Source organism: Lissotriton helveticus, chromosome 3_2, assembly GCF_964261635.1.
Source record: "Lissotriton helveticus chromosome 3_2, aLisHel1.1, whole genome shotgun sequence".
Taxonomy (NCBI): domain Eukaryota; kingdom Metazoa; phylum Chordata; class Amphibia; order Caudata; family Salamandridae; genus Lissotriton; species Lissotriton helveticus.
Window position 1 is genome coordinate 268498067 of NC_136062.1, and position 16319 is coordinate 268514385.

Below are 16319 nucleotides of genomic sequence, written 5' to 3' on the forward strand. Positions count from 1 at the left end.
TAGCTTACGGTGCCACCATAAGCCCCCCCAACCTAGACAGGAAGCGAATAGTTCTGGCAACCACTGAACATTGCAACCCTGAACCCTCGAGAACTGTGGTGATTGACCTAGAACCTTTTGCTCAGACACTTGTGCTCTCCTTAGCTCAGAGGAATATATAAAGAATACACAATGGGATGTTTTCAATGTTTATTGAACTGAAGTGATTGTTGTATAGAAAATATGTGCTGCAATGATCAATAAACCAAAACAGACCTTTATAATAAGTGTCAGGACAGTGAACAGGATGAAGAGTCCCACCGTCTTGCTGAGACCATGTATATATGCCAGCATATGTAACAGTATAACAATCCAGCGTTCTCTTACTATGCAAATCCTCACCCACGTTCTTGTGTAAATGTATGTTCTGCCAAGAAACCCTCTACTGGATGATCCAACACCCATATCTGGTCATTGAGAATGTAGGAGCTCATCTTGGTCACGAATTGGACACCTCTCACGGAGATATCAGTCAGCTGCTGGGCAAAAGCTTCAATATGAAGGGACTCCTCCAAGTCAGCTGAAGTGTCTACTCTGGTTATACTGGGAAACAAAAGATAATAAATAGAAAACTGCATCCTTGCACTAGGCTGAGATTGTGATCAGGCTGCCCTTGTTTGTATTCCACAGATATCGGTGTCGCCAAATGGACGTAAATACCAAACACATTTGCACAACACATGTAAGGGCCTTGTAAACAATGCCAAGGCAATGTGATAGTGTTCTTTCAAAGTTTATACATGTTAGCAAGGTCGGTGTTTCCAAGAAAATAACCCAAGTGTCACGAATGCAAAAGTGTCAAAAGGCGATGTGGCAACGTGAAGGCAACTTTAGGGAAAAAACTTGTACATTTAAAAATGGCAGTGGGTCCTACTAAGCCAAACTGGGACACATGACCCCTTCAGCTCTCGGCCTTCATATTAAATGCCCCAAGTCAAACCTTTCCTTCGATACTAGACGAAGCATTGCCCACTAACCTTTACGGCATATCGCTAGCTTTTGCCTTGAGGGTGAGCAAGAGCTTGCCCAGCACATGCACACTTGAACCCTACTACTTAAAACAAGCATTTGCAATGCAATCTGTCGCGCCTTTAGGACCTTATAAGTATTTACTGATGCAGCACATTATCGCACATTACTGCAATTTTAACACTCGCCATTACCATCATTCCAGGCTAACACCATTACAGACGGATTGTTCTCATCACTCCTAAGAAAGTTTTTCCCCCTCTTTAAATTATTAAACCCATGCCAGGACCACTAAGAACTGTCCAGCCCAAACTGCCAAGCAAATTAAATCAAGCGCAGACTCAGTATGATTCTGGGACAGAACTCAATGATTAACCTACCAATGTAAGCACGGTTGAGAGCTGTGGGATAGTACAGACCACCACCCTTACCAAGAGGACAGACACTAGTATTCCATTCAGTCCAAACTGGGGAGCTATAACCAGCATGACCTTACAATGACCTGAAATCCGGTTGGCATATGATAACTACATGTCTCGTCAAAACAAAGTCACCTCAGCCACTCTGCAACTGAAGACAAGTTAGCTACAGGACACAAGACTCCAACCACAACCCCCTATCGGACTTGACAGGCTGAGTAAACTCCCAACACAATAAAGAGTTCACCAGAGCTATTCATAGCTGTAATGCTAACAATTTAGGCATGTGCGTCTTTCACACTGGATCATCCATCACATACATTGCAGGGGAACACTTCCCAGATCGGCTCAAAGCGAACAACCCTGCCATACACACATACGTGCGTTGTAGTGCGATACAGGCGTTGCCAAAGGCTACAGCTCCCCACATGCTATGAAATAAAACTAGACCAGGGTCAGAACAAGGTTTATACATAAACACAAAAGACTAGTACACTTGGGAGGACAACACGACTATGGTTCAGACGTAATGTGATGACGTAAAGGGTGGTTTAAGAAGGGGACCCCTGCGGGCAGTCATTGATATGCCAACTGTCAATTTGATCATTTAAATGATGGCCCAATTAAAATTCCTCACAAAATTGCACTCCATTAATAGCGTGGAGTCTCACGGCTAGGCTACGGTCTCTTACCTTGGCTGTCGTAGACGCTCACGTAGGAGATGCCCACGGCAACACCCATAGCTGCCAAGGTTTCAGATTGCTATGTGGGACTTTTTCATAATTTTAGAGTAATAATGAGTTCCATTTTCATGACTGAGTGACACTTTTCCGCGAGCTGAATCAAGCAACGAAGACAAGGGAAATATATGAATATCATAAATTACACCCATTTGTAAGCAAAATGCTGGGCTTGACTGGTCCAATGACTGCCCAGGCGGATGCCCCTCACCCGCTATATCATAATATTTTTGGAGTGCCTGTCTTCCCTCATGGGCCGCCGTGCACTCCTGTCCCACTTAATGCGTGGCCTAAACATTTCCTTCCTGACTCATGTGTCACAGGCCGTCCCCTCTGGTTTGTAAACACAGGCTCGCGAGCAATGGAAGAGGTTATTTTGAACCCTTCCTAAGTAGGCTGGCTTCTAAATGACCAATCCAATCTCAGAGTGTCCGGATGATTCAATGTTAAACGGAGAATGTTGATGGCACATACCCAAGGCCTCTCGAAAAGAATAAAACCAACCGATGCTTCCCAGGTACATGAGTAAAGCAGAGCACGTGGACATTTTCCCTGCCTGCGCGGGGTGTGCCTGGAAGTGCCTAAGCAATCGGATGCACTTGAGGCATGGTGTAGCTAGACCCAAAAATAAATGTTGTCACATTGGCTTTCATTGGCACATGTGACCTTTTAGGAAATATTATATAAGATGCAAGTTTACTAACTCACGGACTTAGCGGAAAAAAACAGGTTAGGGTTAATCATAGTACCGAGACCACGTTTATGAAAATTCTCCAATAGAGTTTCAGCGTCTTAAACCATTAAATGGACACTGGGTTGGCGTTGTCTCACATCTGCTTGGATAATATCATGATAGGCCTCTCGAAAAGAATAAAACCAACCGATGCTGCCCAGGTACATGAGTAAAGCAGAGCATGTGGACATTGTGCCTGCCTGCGCGGGGTTTGCCTGGAAGTGCCTAAGCAATCAGATGCACTTGGGGCACTGTGTAGCTAGACCCAAAAATATATTTTGTCCCATTGACTTTCATTGGCACATGTGACCTTTTAGGAAATATTATATAAGATGCAAGTTAACTAACTCACGGACTTAGGGGGGAAAAAGCACGTTAGGCCTAATCATAGTACCGAGACCACGTTTATGAAAATTCTCCAATAGAGTTTCAGCGTCTTAAACCACAAAATGGACACTGGGTTGGCTTTGTCTCACATCTGCTTGGATAATATCATGATATGGGACACAGATAAACTGACGGCAAAGATACACAGATAGATTTCTGTTTTAAGTGTGTTGTTCACAACAGCACGTTGGTTATCATAGTAACACAGTAAGATGCGAACGTGAACTCTATTGAGCTCGGAGAGGTTCCCTCCATACACACCAGTGGCTGATTTCACGAACTATAGATTTTTCCGAGCTACATTTTGAGGAAGATGCTTTTCGCTTGAAGCCAACATACGACCCAACACCCGTTCTCGAGCGATGATTCCTCTTCCAGCCCTGTGGCTGGGCGTGACACTTAAATGATGATGTTTCTTGACTAAGCTCTGCTGGAAATTGTCTTCAGCATTATTAGCCGAGTTTCCAACTTTCACAAGGAATACAGCTCCTGGACTCGTTATGTGACGCAGCTGCAGTCTCACCTGGGCAGGACCAGACGCAATGCGTCTTCCCGATCACCCACAACCGAGCACAGGGAGCAATGCAGGAACAGTATCGCGTGGGGCGTCAGGGCGCTACAGTAGGATTGTGGAGATGCGCAGGAGGACGTGAAAAACTGCTATTATTTCGAGTCATTGAGCTGGGAAGGGTCCACTCTTCAGAGTTTAATCTACGCGTATCTTTGGTTTAGTTTACAATGTACAGGCGCCTCTGCATCAAGACAATGAGAAAAGGTGGACGTCAGGGTACTGGCATACAAGACACTGCCACTGAAGGAACATGTTCAAAGAAATTCCAGTCATTGATGCAGATGCAAAGGCTGATGAGTATCGTCCCAAGATCACACATGGTGCACAGCTCTTCATGAAGCATCACATTCTGTGGGCGCAGGCTCACTGTTACTGATATAAACCACGAACGAGCTCACTGAAGGATTGTTTTTCAGCTGCTCACTACATACATTTTTGTAATCAATTGGCTCTTAAATGCGCATTAGTGGTCACCGAAATTAACTTAAACCGCCTTTTTTTTCCTAAGTCTGTGTCCATTCATTCTAAGGTAGGCAGAAAAAGGGGCTGCCGTTTAGTCATGACTGCGGGAGGGGGAATGGAGGGACGGGCAAGAAGGCATCGGAGTGCGGGGGACAGGGGGCAGAAGAAAGTAGTCCTGCAGTGATGGGGCAATAGCCATGAAAGTACACAAATGACGATATGGTCGTCAGGAGGAGGGACTAAAAAGCCTACAACCAATTGTAAGGCAGCATTTAACACACAAGCCAATCAAAAAGATGGGCGGAGCTTCTACATTGTAGTGTATACTGCATGCCTCGCAAAGCAAGCAGCGCATGTGCACTGCAACGCTAGGTGAGACCTTAAAAAAAAACGCATAAGTCAAAACCCAGATCACACAAGCACTCATCGCTTTGTCTAGCTGCTACTGGATCTGTTCCTTCTCCCCCCCCCCTAGACTGGTAGGGCAGTGCCCCTCTCGCCCATCAGTATCGGCCGCTCTTGAGGTGAATGACCCACATCTGTGTCCAGGAATTTGTTTATGAAAACATTGGAACATAGCACTCTTATTTTAATTTTTTAATCTATTAATGGTCTTGTAAACCAGGCCGATCTGACAGAGTGAGTGTGAGAGGTAATGAGGTGTGAGTGAGAGTGCAATACACAGAGTTTGTCTGCTTAAAACAGTATAGCATAAGTTAATTGGACACTATGCTAACAAGAATACGCTTCACACCATTCATTACTACTTCTTTAAATTAAATATTTGCTTTGAAAAAACTGCAAAAACTAACATGTAGTAATTCTTTATTGTTTGGTTAATAAAAACCGTTACAAAAAATGCATTAAAAACAATCTCATAAGAAATTTAAAAAGCCTTAAAAACAGAAATTCGTAATTGATCGAATAGTAAAGATAAAAAACAGTAAAACCCCGCGGGGAAAATTGTTCGAGGCACTTGGTCCTGTCCCGGGTTTCCACTTAGCCAAGTGCCTGGGTTATTTGTTTCAGTTCTGCTAGTTTCAGAAATTTAACTAGCTTCCCGTTTAGTGGGGGAAAACAGGCGAGGACAGCTTGTCTGCGTGAGCGGACTCCTAGTTCGTTGAAAGCTGTTTTCAACAGAGATACTCTTTCATCGTTCAGCCTCGGGCAAGTGCACAGTAAATGTTCCAAGTCTTCGATTCCTGTTCCGCAGAGCCGGCATTCGGTCCCGTAGTTCTGCCTCAACCATGGTGGTAGGAAAGGAATGGCGGGTAGAATCCCTAGCCTGTGTTTGAAAAAGGCCTCTTTTGTTTTCCAGCCATACCCCAGACCAAAATATGCTTGGAGCCCCGGTGTTTTGTATGTGCACAAGGTCATCCAGGCATGGCGCCTATGGGAGAGCAAAGCTTTGTCCTCCACATGCGAGTGTCTCTTTAAACTCTTGTTAACTATGCGCTTGAATTGCACATGTGATAGAGGAGTCTCCCATAGGTCTTTCAATCCTGTAATGGACAGGGACTCCTCTAGGTATTTTTTCGCAGGCATCCGCGATGAGGTGATCATGTCTTGCCAGCGCTGTCGGTTCAAGGTGTTTTCTGGAGAATTCTTTAATTTGTGCCAGCACTTGATGTATGAGCCTCTTCGAGCAAGTGTTTGGCACGTCAGCCCAAATTCCAACCGAAAAACTAACATGTGTTGTAAACACCGTAAAAGCACAGTTATTGTCTATTTTATGGGTAAGAACAGCTAAATAAACACTGATGACCACAGATTTGAAAAGGTTTGGAAAACACAGAAACCCACAAAAAATAGACTATGAAAACAGGACATCCTAACCGCTTCGATGCAGCCGGAATTACCCTCCGGTGCTGGAGAATTCCACGCGTGCGGTGTTGGTGCGGCCCCCACACTAGCCCACCGCGACGTCAGATGGCCGGGGGCCGTCAGACGCATGGAAGCGGTTAATCATATGCAAGCAAATGCACCTTCATACAGCCTCCTATCCTTTATTCACTACCACCACACAAGCAACAACATTCTCCTGTACACCAGCCATCAATAGGCCACACACCCGCCATCATAAGGCCATCACTGACCACTGTAAGACTAAACAGCCCCCATTTCCCTGTGCTAAATACCGCCTCACAACCAGTAACCTGGGCCTACGCACCGACCTTCAGATTGCCACGTATAACATCAAATTACCACTTGCTTGCTATCATACATCCACACAGCCTCAGTAAAAAAATAAAAATCTCCACTTGTTTGTCGTTAAGCACCAAGACACCTACCCCTTCCAAAAACCCCTAATCACCCACACAACCATCATCACTCTCTCGCACACCGACTGCCATATGCCAACAGAATCATGCACCATTGTATGACCACAGTGCAATCATTGCACTCCCACTACAATACGAGGTTCACCCAAGCAACATATGCCCACACACCCAATATCAGATAACCACACACACTCCTCACCAAAGGACCAGACATCCAATCATACAGTTCCACAGCCTCCATCGTACATCCAGACGCCATACACATCCAATGCAAAACATTTGTTAGAAAACAACAATGTATGGCGAAATCAGCACGCTAGGAATGCCATTGAACATGTCTCTGGGGATATCATGTTTGACTTAATCAGTGGAATTTGAGCTGTCCTTTGTGAGGTCAGTAGTGCATGATGCCGATATGTGTTATTTTTAAGATTTGGCAGGAGTAGTCTGAGAGAAGTGGGAGAAAGACAGCCAGGACTCTAAAAAACAAATAGTCCTAGTTAAGCATGGGCATGGCTTATGATATTATATAGCCTGTCTAAGTGAAACTCACTGATGAGGACGTGAGAGTTATTGGTTCAAGTTCCTCTTCTCTTGCCATTTGTTACATTTCCACTGTCTGTTATTTGTGTCTTTTTTCCTATTGACCAACTCTACTTGCTACATAATAATATACACTTATTTACAACTACCAGGCATCCTTCGCAAAAAATCTTTTCAGGGAACAATCCATTCTATTTCTAGCCTGTTCTCTTTTGTGCCAAGATGTTGAGTTTTATTTGCATGCACAGTAATTGATGATTCTGCATACTAAGGGCTCATTTAGCTTTGATTATGTAGATAGCACTGTTTTTATGTACTTTGTGATGAGCTTTCAAGACGAATTGCCATGACTATGCTGACTTAAGAGATTTTATCAGTTGCTTTTATCTGTAATTTATCAGTAATGGGTGGCAAAAGTAGGGTTAAAAATCAACTTTGGCGGAGTTTGACTAACTGTTTATTTTAAAGTGCCATATACGTTTTGATACATAGCTTTATGTAAAGTAAAATGCTTGACATCTTGCATGTGAAACCTTATCAGCGTGAGAGTTTTTTGCCCTGTTTAATTGCTACTTCCATGCTATAGAACACTTCTGAAAGCGTAAGTGGTAACCTCTCTTGTAAATCAACCGAATGTTGGGGACGAAGTTAAGAGTTATGGTCCTACCATAAATAGATCTCGGTTTAAAAGGAGATGACCCCCGACTATGCCTCGGACTACCTGGTTCTTGCAGTAGAAGAACATTTTCCCTGAGAGGCTAAATCAATACTGCAAGGGCAACCCTGTTCATAGTAGTATGGCCTCATTAGGTGAAGCCTATGACAGATGGGCCCTAGTGCTCTCTACGTATCCCCCAAGCTGGAAGAAGCCGTCTAGGTGACAGCAGCATGACACCACACTGTAATGCAAGTGGACACCAAGGCTACAGGATAGGTTCATAGTCAAATGTATGTCCCTCCATCTTTCAGACGGGTATTCTTCCCATTTAAAAAATGTGATCATGGCAGCATGATTCCGCAAGGCAGCGGGCTGGAGGACGGGGAGCGATAGCATTATAATAGAGCCTCTGCCACTGCACAGGGATGGCCACAAGTATTGTCGCTGGATTTGATGCTTCTGGACAGTGTAATGTATGGGCTAACAGTGGCAATGGGAGCAACGTGATCCAGAAGTGCACGTTTTGACATAACTTCCTAAAGTTAGCAGTAACTAAACGACTTGAATAGTTAGATTTATTAGAGGGCATAAATCGGGCCAGGCTCCCTTTAATCAAGAAAAAATAAATCCGGTAACTCGACCTTAGTGACAAGGGTATGTAGAATAAACAGTAAGCGTATGCCCCAAATTTCAAATTCTGAAAGTGCCAAAGATTTGTATTTACAATTGTAAACTTTGAGCTAAGCAGACACTCACCTGATACATGAAACATGAGACCGGGTTTGAGAAGCTTACTTAAATGTATCAAAACAAATCCATGTACCTACATTTCAAGACACAGTATTTTAGAAAAACAAAGAAAAACTGCTTGTTAGATGCTTGGCACATCTTTAACCCCTTCGCTGCGGGGTGTTTTCCCCCTGCTGTGCGGGGGGGAGGGGCGCGTGCAGCGTCACCGTGCTGGTGACGAGCTCAGTTCGTCATGGCCACACCCGTTTTTAGAATGTTCAGCACAGCGGGGAAATTAGCCCCACGTGCGAACGTTCCAAAGGCCGTGATGAGCTGAGCTCGTCATGAGGGCAGCTCCGCATCCGGAAACAAGCATCCTGGGACCAGTTTCTGGGTAACACCTTTCATCATCCAGGCTAGCTTGAATCCAGTGGCAAAGTGAACAAGGGACCCACGTCTGGGCATACTCTGCCAACTTAGGGCAAACAAAGCAAACGCAAGGAGAAGATGGACGGAGCGCTGAAACTTTTCAGACACTCACCCCCCCAGTGAGTCCATCATCCCCTTTGGTTTTGCTTTGTTCGCCCTAAGTTGGCAGGGTATTCCCAGACGTGGGTCTCTTGCTCACTTTGCTACTGGATTCAAGCTAGCCTGGCTGATGACGGCTGATTAGCCAGAAACCGGTCCCAGGATGCTTGTTTCCGGTCCAGGGAAGACATTGCTTGGCAGCTCGGGCTGCACTGTTCCCATGAGGCACAGGGTCAGACTGACCTGGGGTGGCGGAGTGAGCTAAAGAATGATTATGGATTAAACCCAGGTCAATTGACTGGGGGTGAGTGCTTGCAATGTTCAACACTCCGTCCATCATCCCCTTTGGTTTGGCATGGTCAATGAGAATGCCAGTAGCCTAAACTCTAGCAAATGTGAGACCTATTGCATTGCAGTGCTGGTCCTATGCTTTCAACAGGAATGTTTTTCTGTCTAAAGAATTGAGTGCAAGGCATTGAATGATTGCATTCTTCTTTCATTTATTGAGTTTGTTTCTAGGTGCGTCCAGACCATACGTTAGCAGATTAGTATGTTTTCTTTTCATTTGTATAAAGTGATGATAAAGTCAAATATAACAATTTTAGTCTCATTGTGCATCGATCCTTTGTATTACAAAATGCTAGTTAAACTCCATGTTAAATAGAAAACTGTTACGGAAATGCTTTTTGGTCATCTATTTGTTATATTTACTGTTTTACCAGGTCTCGTAACACTCTTGGGCACTCAAGATCTCATTGGGGACATAGTTCAAATTCTCAGTCTGCCCGGCCTCAGGAGCAGCGAAGTCGGAGTAGAATTTCGACGGTCATCCAGCCACTGAGGCAGAATGCAGCGGAAGTCGTAGACCTTACTGTGGATGAAGATGGTACCCTAACTCTGGATTAATTTGTGTGAAATAAGTCTGTAAAAAGTTGAATTTTTAACGTCTTAAGTTCATTCAGATTTCACATTTCTGCTTCTTGTCGTACATTTTGTTATTTTGTTTTATGCAAGCAAACGTTGACTTAAAGGCACAGCGACTATATAACTCCTATCTCTCACACGCAAAGCTCAGGAAAGTCTCCTGAAGGTCCAGTGTGGGGGGCCTCTGTAATATGCTTTAAACCAAACGTAAAGGATCCCAAATGGGTTAAGCATCGTTTGTGCTTATGAATCCCGAAAGTTTGTCCTTCTCACTGTTTGCAAGGCTCGTTCTTGGGAAACTTAAATCTTCTACATTTCACCAGCAAATGAAATGAACATGAAGCTACACGTAAGGAAAACGGAGCTATAAAAGATACGTTTGTAGCTTATTTTGTTTATAAGCCTAATTGGTTTCAATGCTGCTAAAAGTGAGACAGTGATGCAATGATGCTTCCTGGTTATCAAACATTTTCGTGATTGGAAACCAGTATATTTGTCACAGCAAGGGATTTATTTGTTAATTATAAAAATAGATTGACTGAAGCAAAAAGTAGAATGTAAAGAATGTTGGGAGAAGTCCTGGGCATACATACCCTTGTATCGTTAATTTTGCTGCAAAATAATTTTCAAATGGATTGAGCTCGAGCTATTTTTAAGATAGATATTTATGTATTTATTTACAACAAAGGTATTTCTGCTTTAGTTTAATATTTTACATTGTTGGGGTGTTTCCTTATTTTAAGTTTATTTTCTGCATTAGCACCAACGTAACTTGTGTGCTAAATTAATTGTGACATATGACATTTATAGGCCCATTTTATGACATGGGGAAAATGACACCACTTGTTAATGAAACATGGTTTATTGCTGAGTTTCTATAGTAAAATATAAATGACAGGCAGTGCTGGTGGGTGTAATGTATTAAATCGAGGAGAAGGACCTGTCATTTGATGCTTATAATGCATCGGTGACCTTGGAGACATCCATCTTTAAATCTCTTTAAGGTGGATCTTTAGTGAATGACTGATAATTAAAATCTCACAGAACTTTCAGATGTTTCACCCGATTAAGGATAACATAGTGTTTTCAGGGTGAAATTGATGAAAAAGGATGAAGGGTCAAGGATTCATCTCTGCCTTACGTATGGGCTTTATGATGGGTGACTGCTGGTGTAAACTAGCAAACTCATGCTTGTCAAATAACTCTTAATATATTTGTTTAAGCTCATAAACGTTATTCCCATATAGCACAATGAAATTCCCACATGCTAGTCCTGAAGATTATTTCCATCTTGGATGGAGCACTTCTAGTCGTGAAATAGTTATCCTTTCTTGATTGAGTTAATTTCTGCTCTATATTCTGATCTTGTTGGGAGAATGATTAGCCAGTAGCAGCTTGCTTTTCCGTAGTCTGTGTAGAAAAGCCTATATACAGGTTTGTTGTACATATAGATATTATTTCAAGTTGCAGTTGTTTTGTCCCCCTAAAGGAAATATATATTTTTAAGTAGCTCTGAGTATTGCTTCCTTTTTATGTTCTCACACTGTTAGTTTCTTAAAGGGTTCTTGTTTTTGTTAGGGTTCCTGTGAAACTCAGCAGATCCTTAATTATTGTATGTTTGGTACACATTTCTAAAGTCTGCTGCTAAGCACTGTTCGCCCTCTTAATTCTTTGTAATCACTGCGGCCTTCAACATGAATAAACCATTCAGACTTTAACCCCTTGCATGCGTCGGACAGCCCGGCTGTCCGACGTCACAGTGGGCGTGTGCGGAGGAAGGCCAGGGCCTGTCTGAACCCCGCCCACTCATTATTTCTCCCGCACTGCGGCGGAATTTGCGCCGCAGTCAAGGGGTTAAAGAGCCCATGCCAAATTTGCAAGAATGTTATTTGCTATTGTTGATAATTGGGGTGAAAGGGCCTAATTGAGAGAGACTACTTCTACCTTTTACCTTTTAAGTATTCTAATCCTAACTGCCAGGGATCATATGTCACACGTGGTACCATCAGGCATTCATGACTAAGCCAAAAGCACCGTGCAAGCTATGAGTTGTTGGTTTAAATTTATAATGGGGAAATGTAAACTGAATTTCACAGAATGGCGAGTTGTGTTGGCTATGTTGGTAAAGCTGGGACAAAATGGCGTTAACAGTGAAGTTGCACTTTTTGTATACATGCATTCATGTATGTTGTGCACTCCACAAACCACAAATTACTGTCCCAGTACGCTGGAAGGGGTCAGGGAGTGAGACATTTGAAAAAACTGCATAACAGTAACATGATGAGGTATACTCAGCAGTTAAACCCTGCATATGAAGTACAATAAAGTTTTTGATGATGTAAACGTCTTGACAATGAGGGCTGCACAAGAGGGTACTTGCTTTCCCCTTACACTGTATCAGCTCTCTCCTTAGATTATATATATATATATATATATATATATATATATATATATATATATATATATATATATATATATATATATATATATATATATATATATATAAAATCGTTGTCTGCATTTGTCACTCACAGTATGTTGTACCCACACACTGATGTCAGGGTGTTGGGGCATTGATGACACATTGGCACAGGGCATAAACTTGGGCCAGAAAAATTAATATATGTCCATTGGATCCGGTGTTCCAGCTAAAATACAAAAGAAATCCAGGAGCTACAATTATTTAATTTATAATGATAAATTATTACCTACTTTATATGGAACTTTATTATTCAGTACTTCTAAGAGGTTTGCAAGTAGCTCTATAGTCCGTTGTGTTTCACCAGTGCCATAATGTTTCTTTATTATGGCACATTCATTGATATTCCTGAACACCAACTGTGTCCTTCAGGAACTGGATCCTACCACACGTTACAAGATTACATTTAAAAAAAGTGTTTTAACATTTGTTGTCTAAACATTATTGATGACATGGACACACTGCATCTCTCAACTGATCCGTGCTCCAACACATGCATTAAGTCATTGCTTTGACTTATGTTCCTCCACAATCCCCAATGTCCACATGTATGGTGCCTTTCAGCTAACCATCTCTACATGTAAGTTGCCCTTCCGCTATCCTTGTCTGATCACAGCTTACTATCATTTTAGAGAACAAGTTCTGTAATAATGCAAATGGCTCCACTGTCAGAACAGAGAATCTCTATAGGAACACGAATAAGTGATGACTTCTCTCATTAAAGTCAACTAGGACCTCCTCGGTCTTAAGAAGAAAGTGATGAAATATTTAGTTTAATGACAACTGCCGTCTTTTGAAACCTCAACAAAGAGCACAGAAAAGATGCTGGAACAAAAAGAATAATTACCATCTAATCAGACTCTATCTAAAGTACATCACAGAGTTTGTTAATACGCCCACTGTTAAGCATCTAGAGGGAGATAGTGGCCCCTAACCAAATGTCAAACCTTTGGTACATTCTAGTGTTCTGCATGACCCATTACTGTCTTTTTCATCAACAAAGTTCAAGCTCAGCGCCATACCACAGATGGAGGTCACCCTCCCACCAGCACTTCTGTGTTCATACTAACACACAGGATCTAGTAGAGAAAATCTTGACGTCTTTCGAGAAATCCCCACGTCCCCCATGTAATTCTAAAATCGTCAATCTGGGCCTCTCATTACTGCGGCCATTCCTCAACAAGCTAATCAGTGCCTCCATTGCTAGTGGATTAGTTTCTCACCCTCTCAAGTATGCCATAATCACTCCTATCCTAAATTCTTCAAACCCTGATAATTTTTCCAACTGCAGACGTAACTCCATACTTACCATGTAAAATTGGGTCCATTGTTTTTGAGATGCACCCTCTCACCTTTGGCTTTCCCCAAGGTTCGACATTAATAGCGATTAAACATTTTTTTTTGTTTGTTTTAAATACTTGAGCTAGATTTAAACAGAGCAGTAAGTCTTCAACATTTCAAGACACGTTGTATCCCATATGATGTCAAATAACATTTGGTATATACTTGTAGGAACGCAATAAACCTTACTATTACTGTGACGACACGCGATTTACACAATATAGAAGCAGCAGCACACAATATATATTACCTTCTTTATATATTTGGAGGTTAGGTAAGCATTTTGCAATCATCTATATTTGCAGGCGTTTGTTCAGTATATATATATATATATATATATATACACATACTCACAGTGTAGGCTGTAATGAGTAACTCGAATCCATCAGGATCTGACGCCAGTCTGGTCCCCAGCGAGGAAGAATCTGATGACAGTACCCCAGGTTCAAAAAGCGGGGATTTTAGGCCAATTAACTTTGGCGGAAGAAATAGAGTATGTCCGGACGCAGAGAAAACAGACACTGCGTTCACGGAATCAAAACTCTGCAAAAAACAGAGGAGGAACGCAAGACGACGACAACGCCGCAAGTGCACCCAAGCCAAAAGGCAGACAACAGAAAAAGAGGTTCTGGCAGAACAAGAATCAATGAATGAAAATACCATCATTAATTTGACTAATATCCAACTGGATCAAGCAGAGAAACAGTTACTCTCGCTGGGACTGTCATACTGTCCAGAAAGTAATTTTAATTATTGTAACACCAGGATCGACATCTTCAAGTTTATCCGCAAAATAAAACTGAAAAAATACTACGCAATTAAATCGAGTTTAGCTGCCAAAAAAGACACTGAAGCTAACCAACACTCTAAGAAGAGCGGATTACAAGCAAAAGATGTGGGATTGATGCGTACGATGAAAGGAAATGAAATGAAAAATTGCACTTATATAGCGCGTAACTACCCGGAGGCCTCGCAGCGCTTAGAATGCACCAGTTACATACGGAGGATGCACCAGTTACATACGGATGATGACCACCCCATAAACACACAGACTATTGCTGACACAGAAGGAATTGACCTTGACCGCACATGCAATAGTCCTTTTAAATCTCGGTCTACATTTAATCCCAGTATGCCATGGGACGCCAGAGATATTTATGCCGACAGGCTAACTGATGAACTGAAAAAACTCCAAATAAGAACTATGAAACAGCACAAACCACCCAACGCAAAAATGAGGCTATATAACAACCTAATGCGCAAATTAAAGAATGACCACACTATCGTCATCAACCAATCTGATAAGGGTGGTAATATAGTGCTATGTGGAAAAAATGATTACATCGAAGAGGCAAATCGCCATCTTAATGATGACCACTGTTATGCCAAAATTGACATGAAAACCGCTAAACAAATACAGCAGTCATACCAAAAAGATCTTTATCAGTGGAAACGTGACAGATTGATTTCTAAAGATGAACTGAAATTTCTGCACAAAGATCATCCAGTATTTCATGGCAAGACCGGAGGCTAGCATTATGCATAACCTTTTATTCCACCAGTCCTTGCAGCACTTAGAAGTATTACATCATCAAAAACAAACTTCTAGAACATAGAATGTTCAAACACAATATAACTCAGAATACAGCAGCCATCTTCCTCTTTTATTTTGCTGCTCCTTGCAGATAAGTACTCTAGTGTTTTACTCTGAAAGATATATTTTAAGTATGATTCAGTGACTAAGTTGAATGTTTAGTTGTTTTGTTATAATAAGGAGAACAAGTTTTTTATTTGATTAAGGTTTAAATATGAGGTGTTTTATGTATAATTGATGTTTTGAGTATGTATGTTTTGAGATAACCCAATTTTCTGGTTTGGTGTGTTTGATATGAGCAGAATTTATTTGTTAATTTTTTGTTTTAGATTCTAAATCGAATGGTATTTGATTTTGTTGAAGTAAGTTGTATATCGTTATTTTTTTTAAAAACGGGGTCGCGAGGCTACTTACTTGACTCGCGCTGGCTCGAGGTTTGCAGAGTCCGCGAGGCGGGGGAGACGCTGCGATCGGCGAATATCTTTCTCGTTGAAGTTGGTGTTCGCGTCATCGCGCATGCGTGCGTGATGACGTTTTTGGCGGCCATCTTGAATGAGGACTAGAGTGCGTTAGTGCGCTTTTTGTGACGCGATCCGATCGGCGGTTGGAACTGTCGTTTGAGGGGATATTTGGGATCGCGGAAAGGAGTTAATTGGGAAATTGACTTGTTTTGTTGCTTTTGAGTAAAGAAATGGAAGTAAATATGGAGACACAAGATGAAGGGTCAGGGGAGCCTGATTTGAGAAAGATGGTTCAGGAGGAGATTAAGAATTCTATGAAGGATGTTTTAAAAAGTGTTTTAAAAAGAAAAAGAAGATTGAACAATGATGAGGAGGAGGAATTCTGGTCAGTTAATGAAGATGAGTGTAGTGAGGTTGTGAAAAAAGGAAAAAGAGCTAAGAAGCTTAAGAATATTGATGT

The 16319-nt window shown here is 42.0% G+C and overlaps 1 protein-coding gene across 6 annotated transcripts in view; it reads left to right on the forward strand.

Annotated features, from left to right (window-relative positions):
- The window catches only part of RNF111 (ring finger protein 111), a 399764-nt gene that overhangs the window by 228408 nt on the left and 155037 nt on the right, over positions 1 to 16319 (forward strand). For all 6 annotated transcript variants that reach the window (XM_078685178.1, XM_078685180.1, XM_078685182.1 and 3 more), the window contains exon 4: positions 9783 to 9946. In XM_078685178.1, the coding sequence (XP_078541304.1) occupies positions 9783 to 9946 (164 nt within the window). The remainder of the gene's footprint in view (positions 1 to 9782; positions 9947 to 16319) is intronic.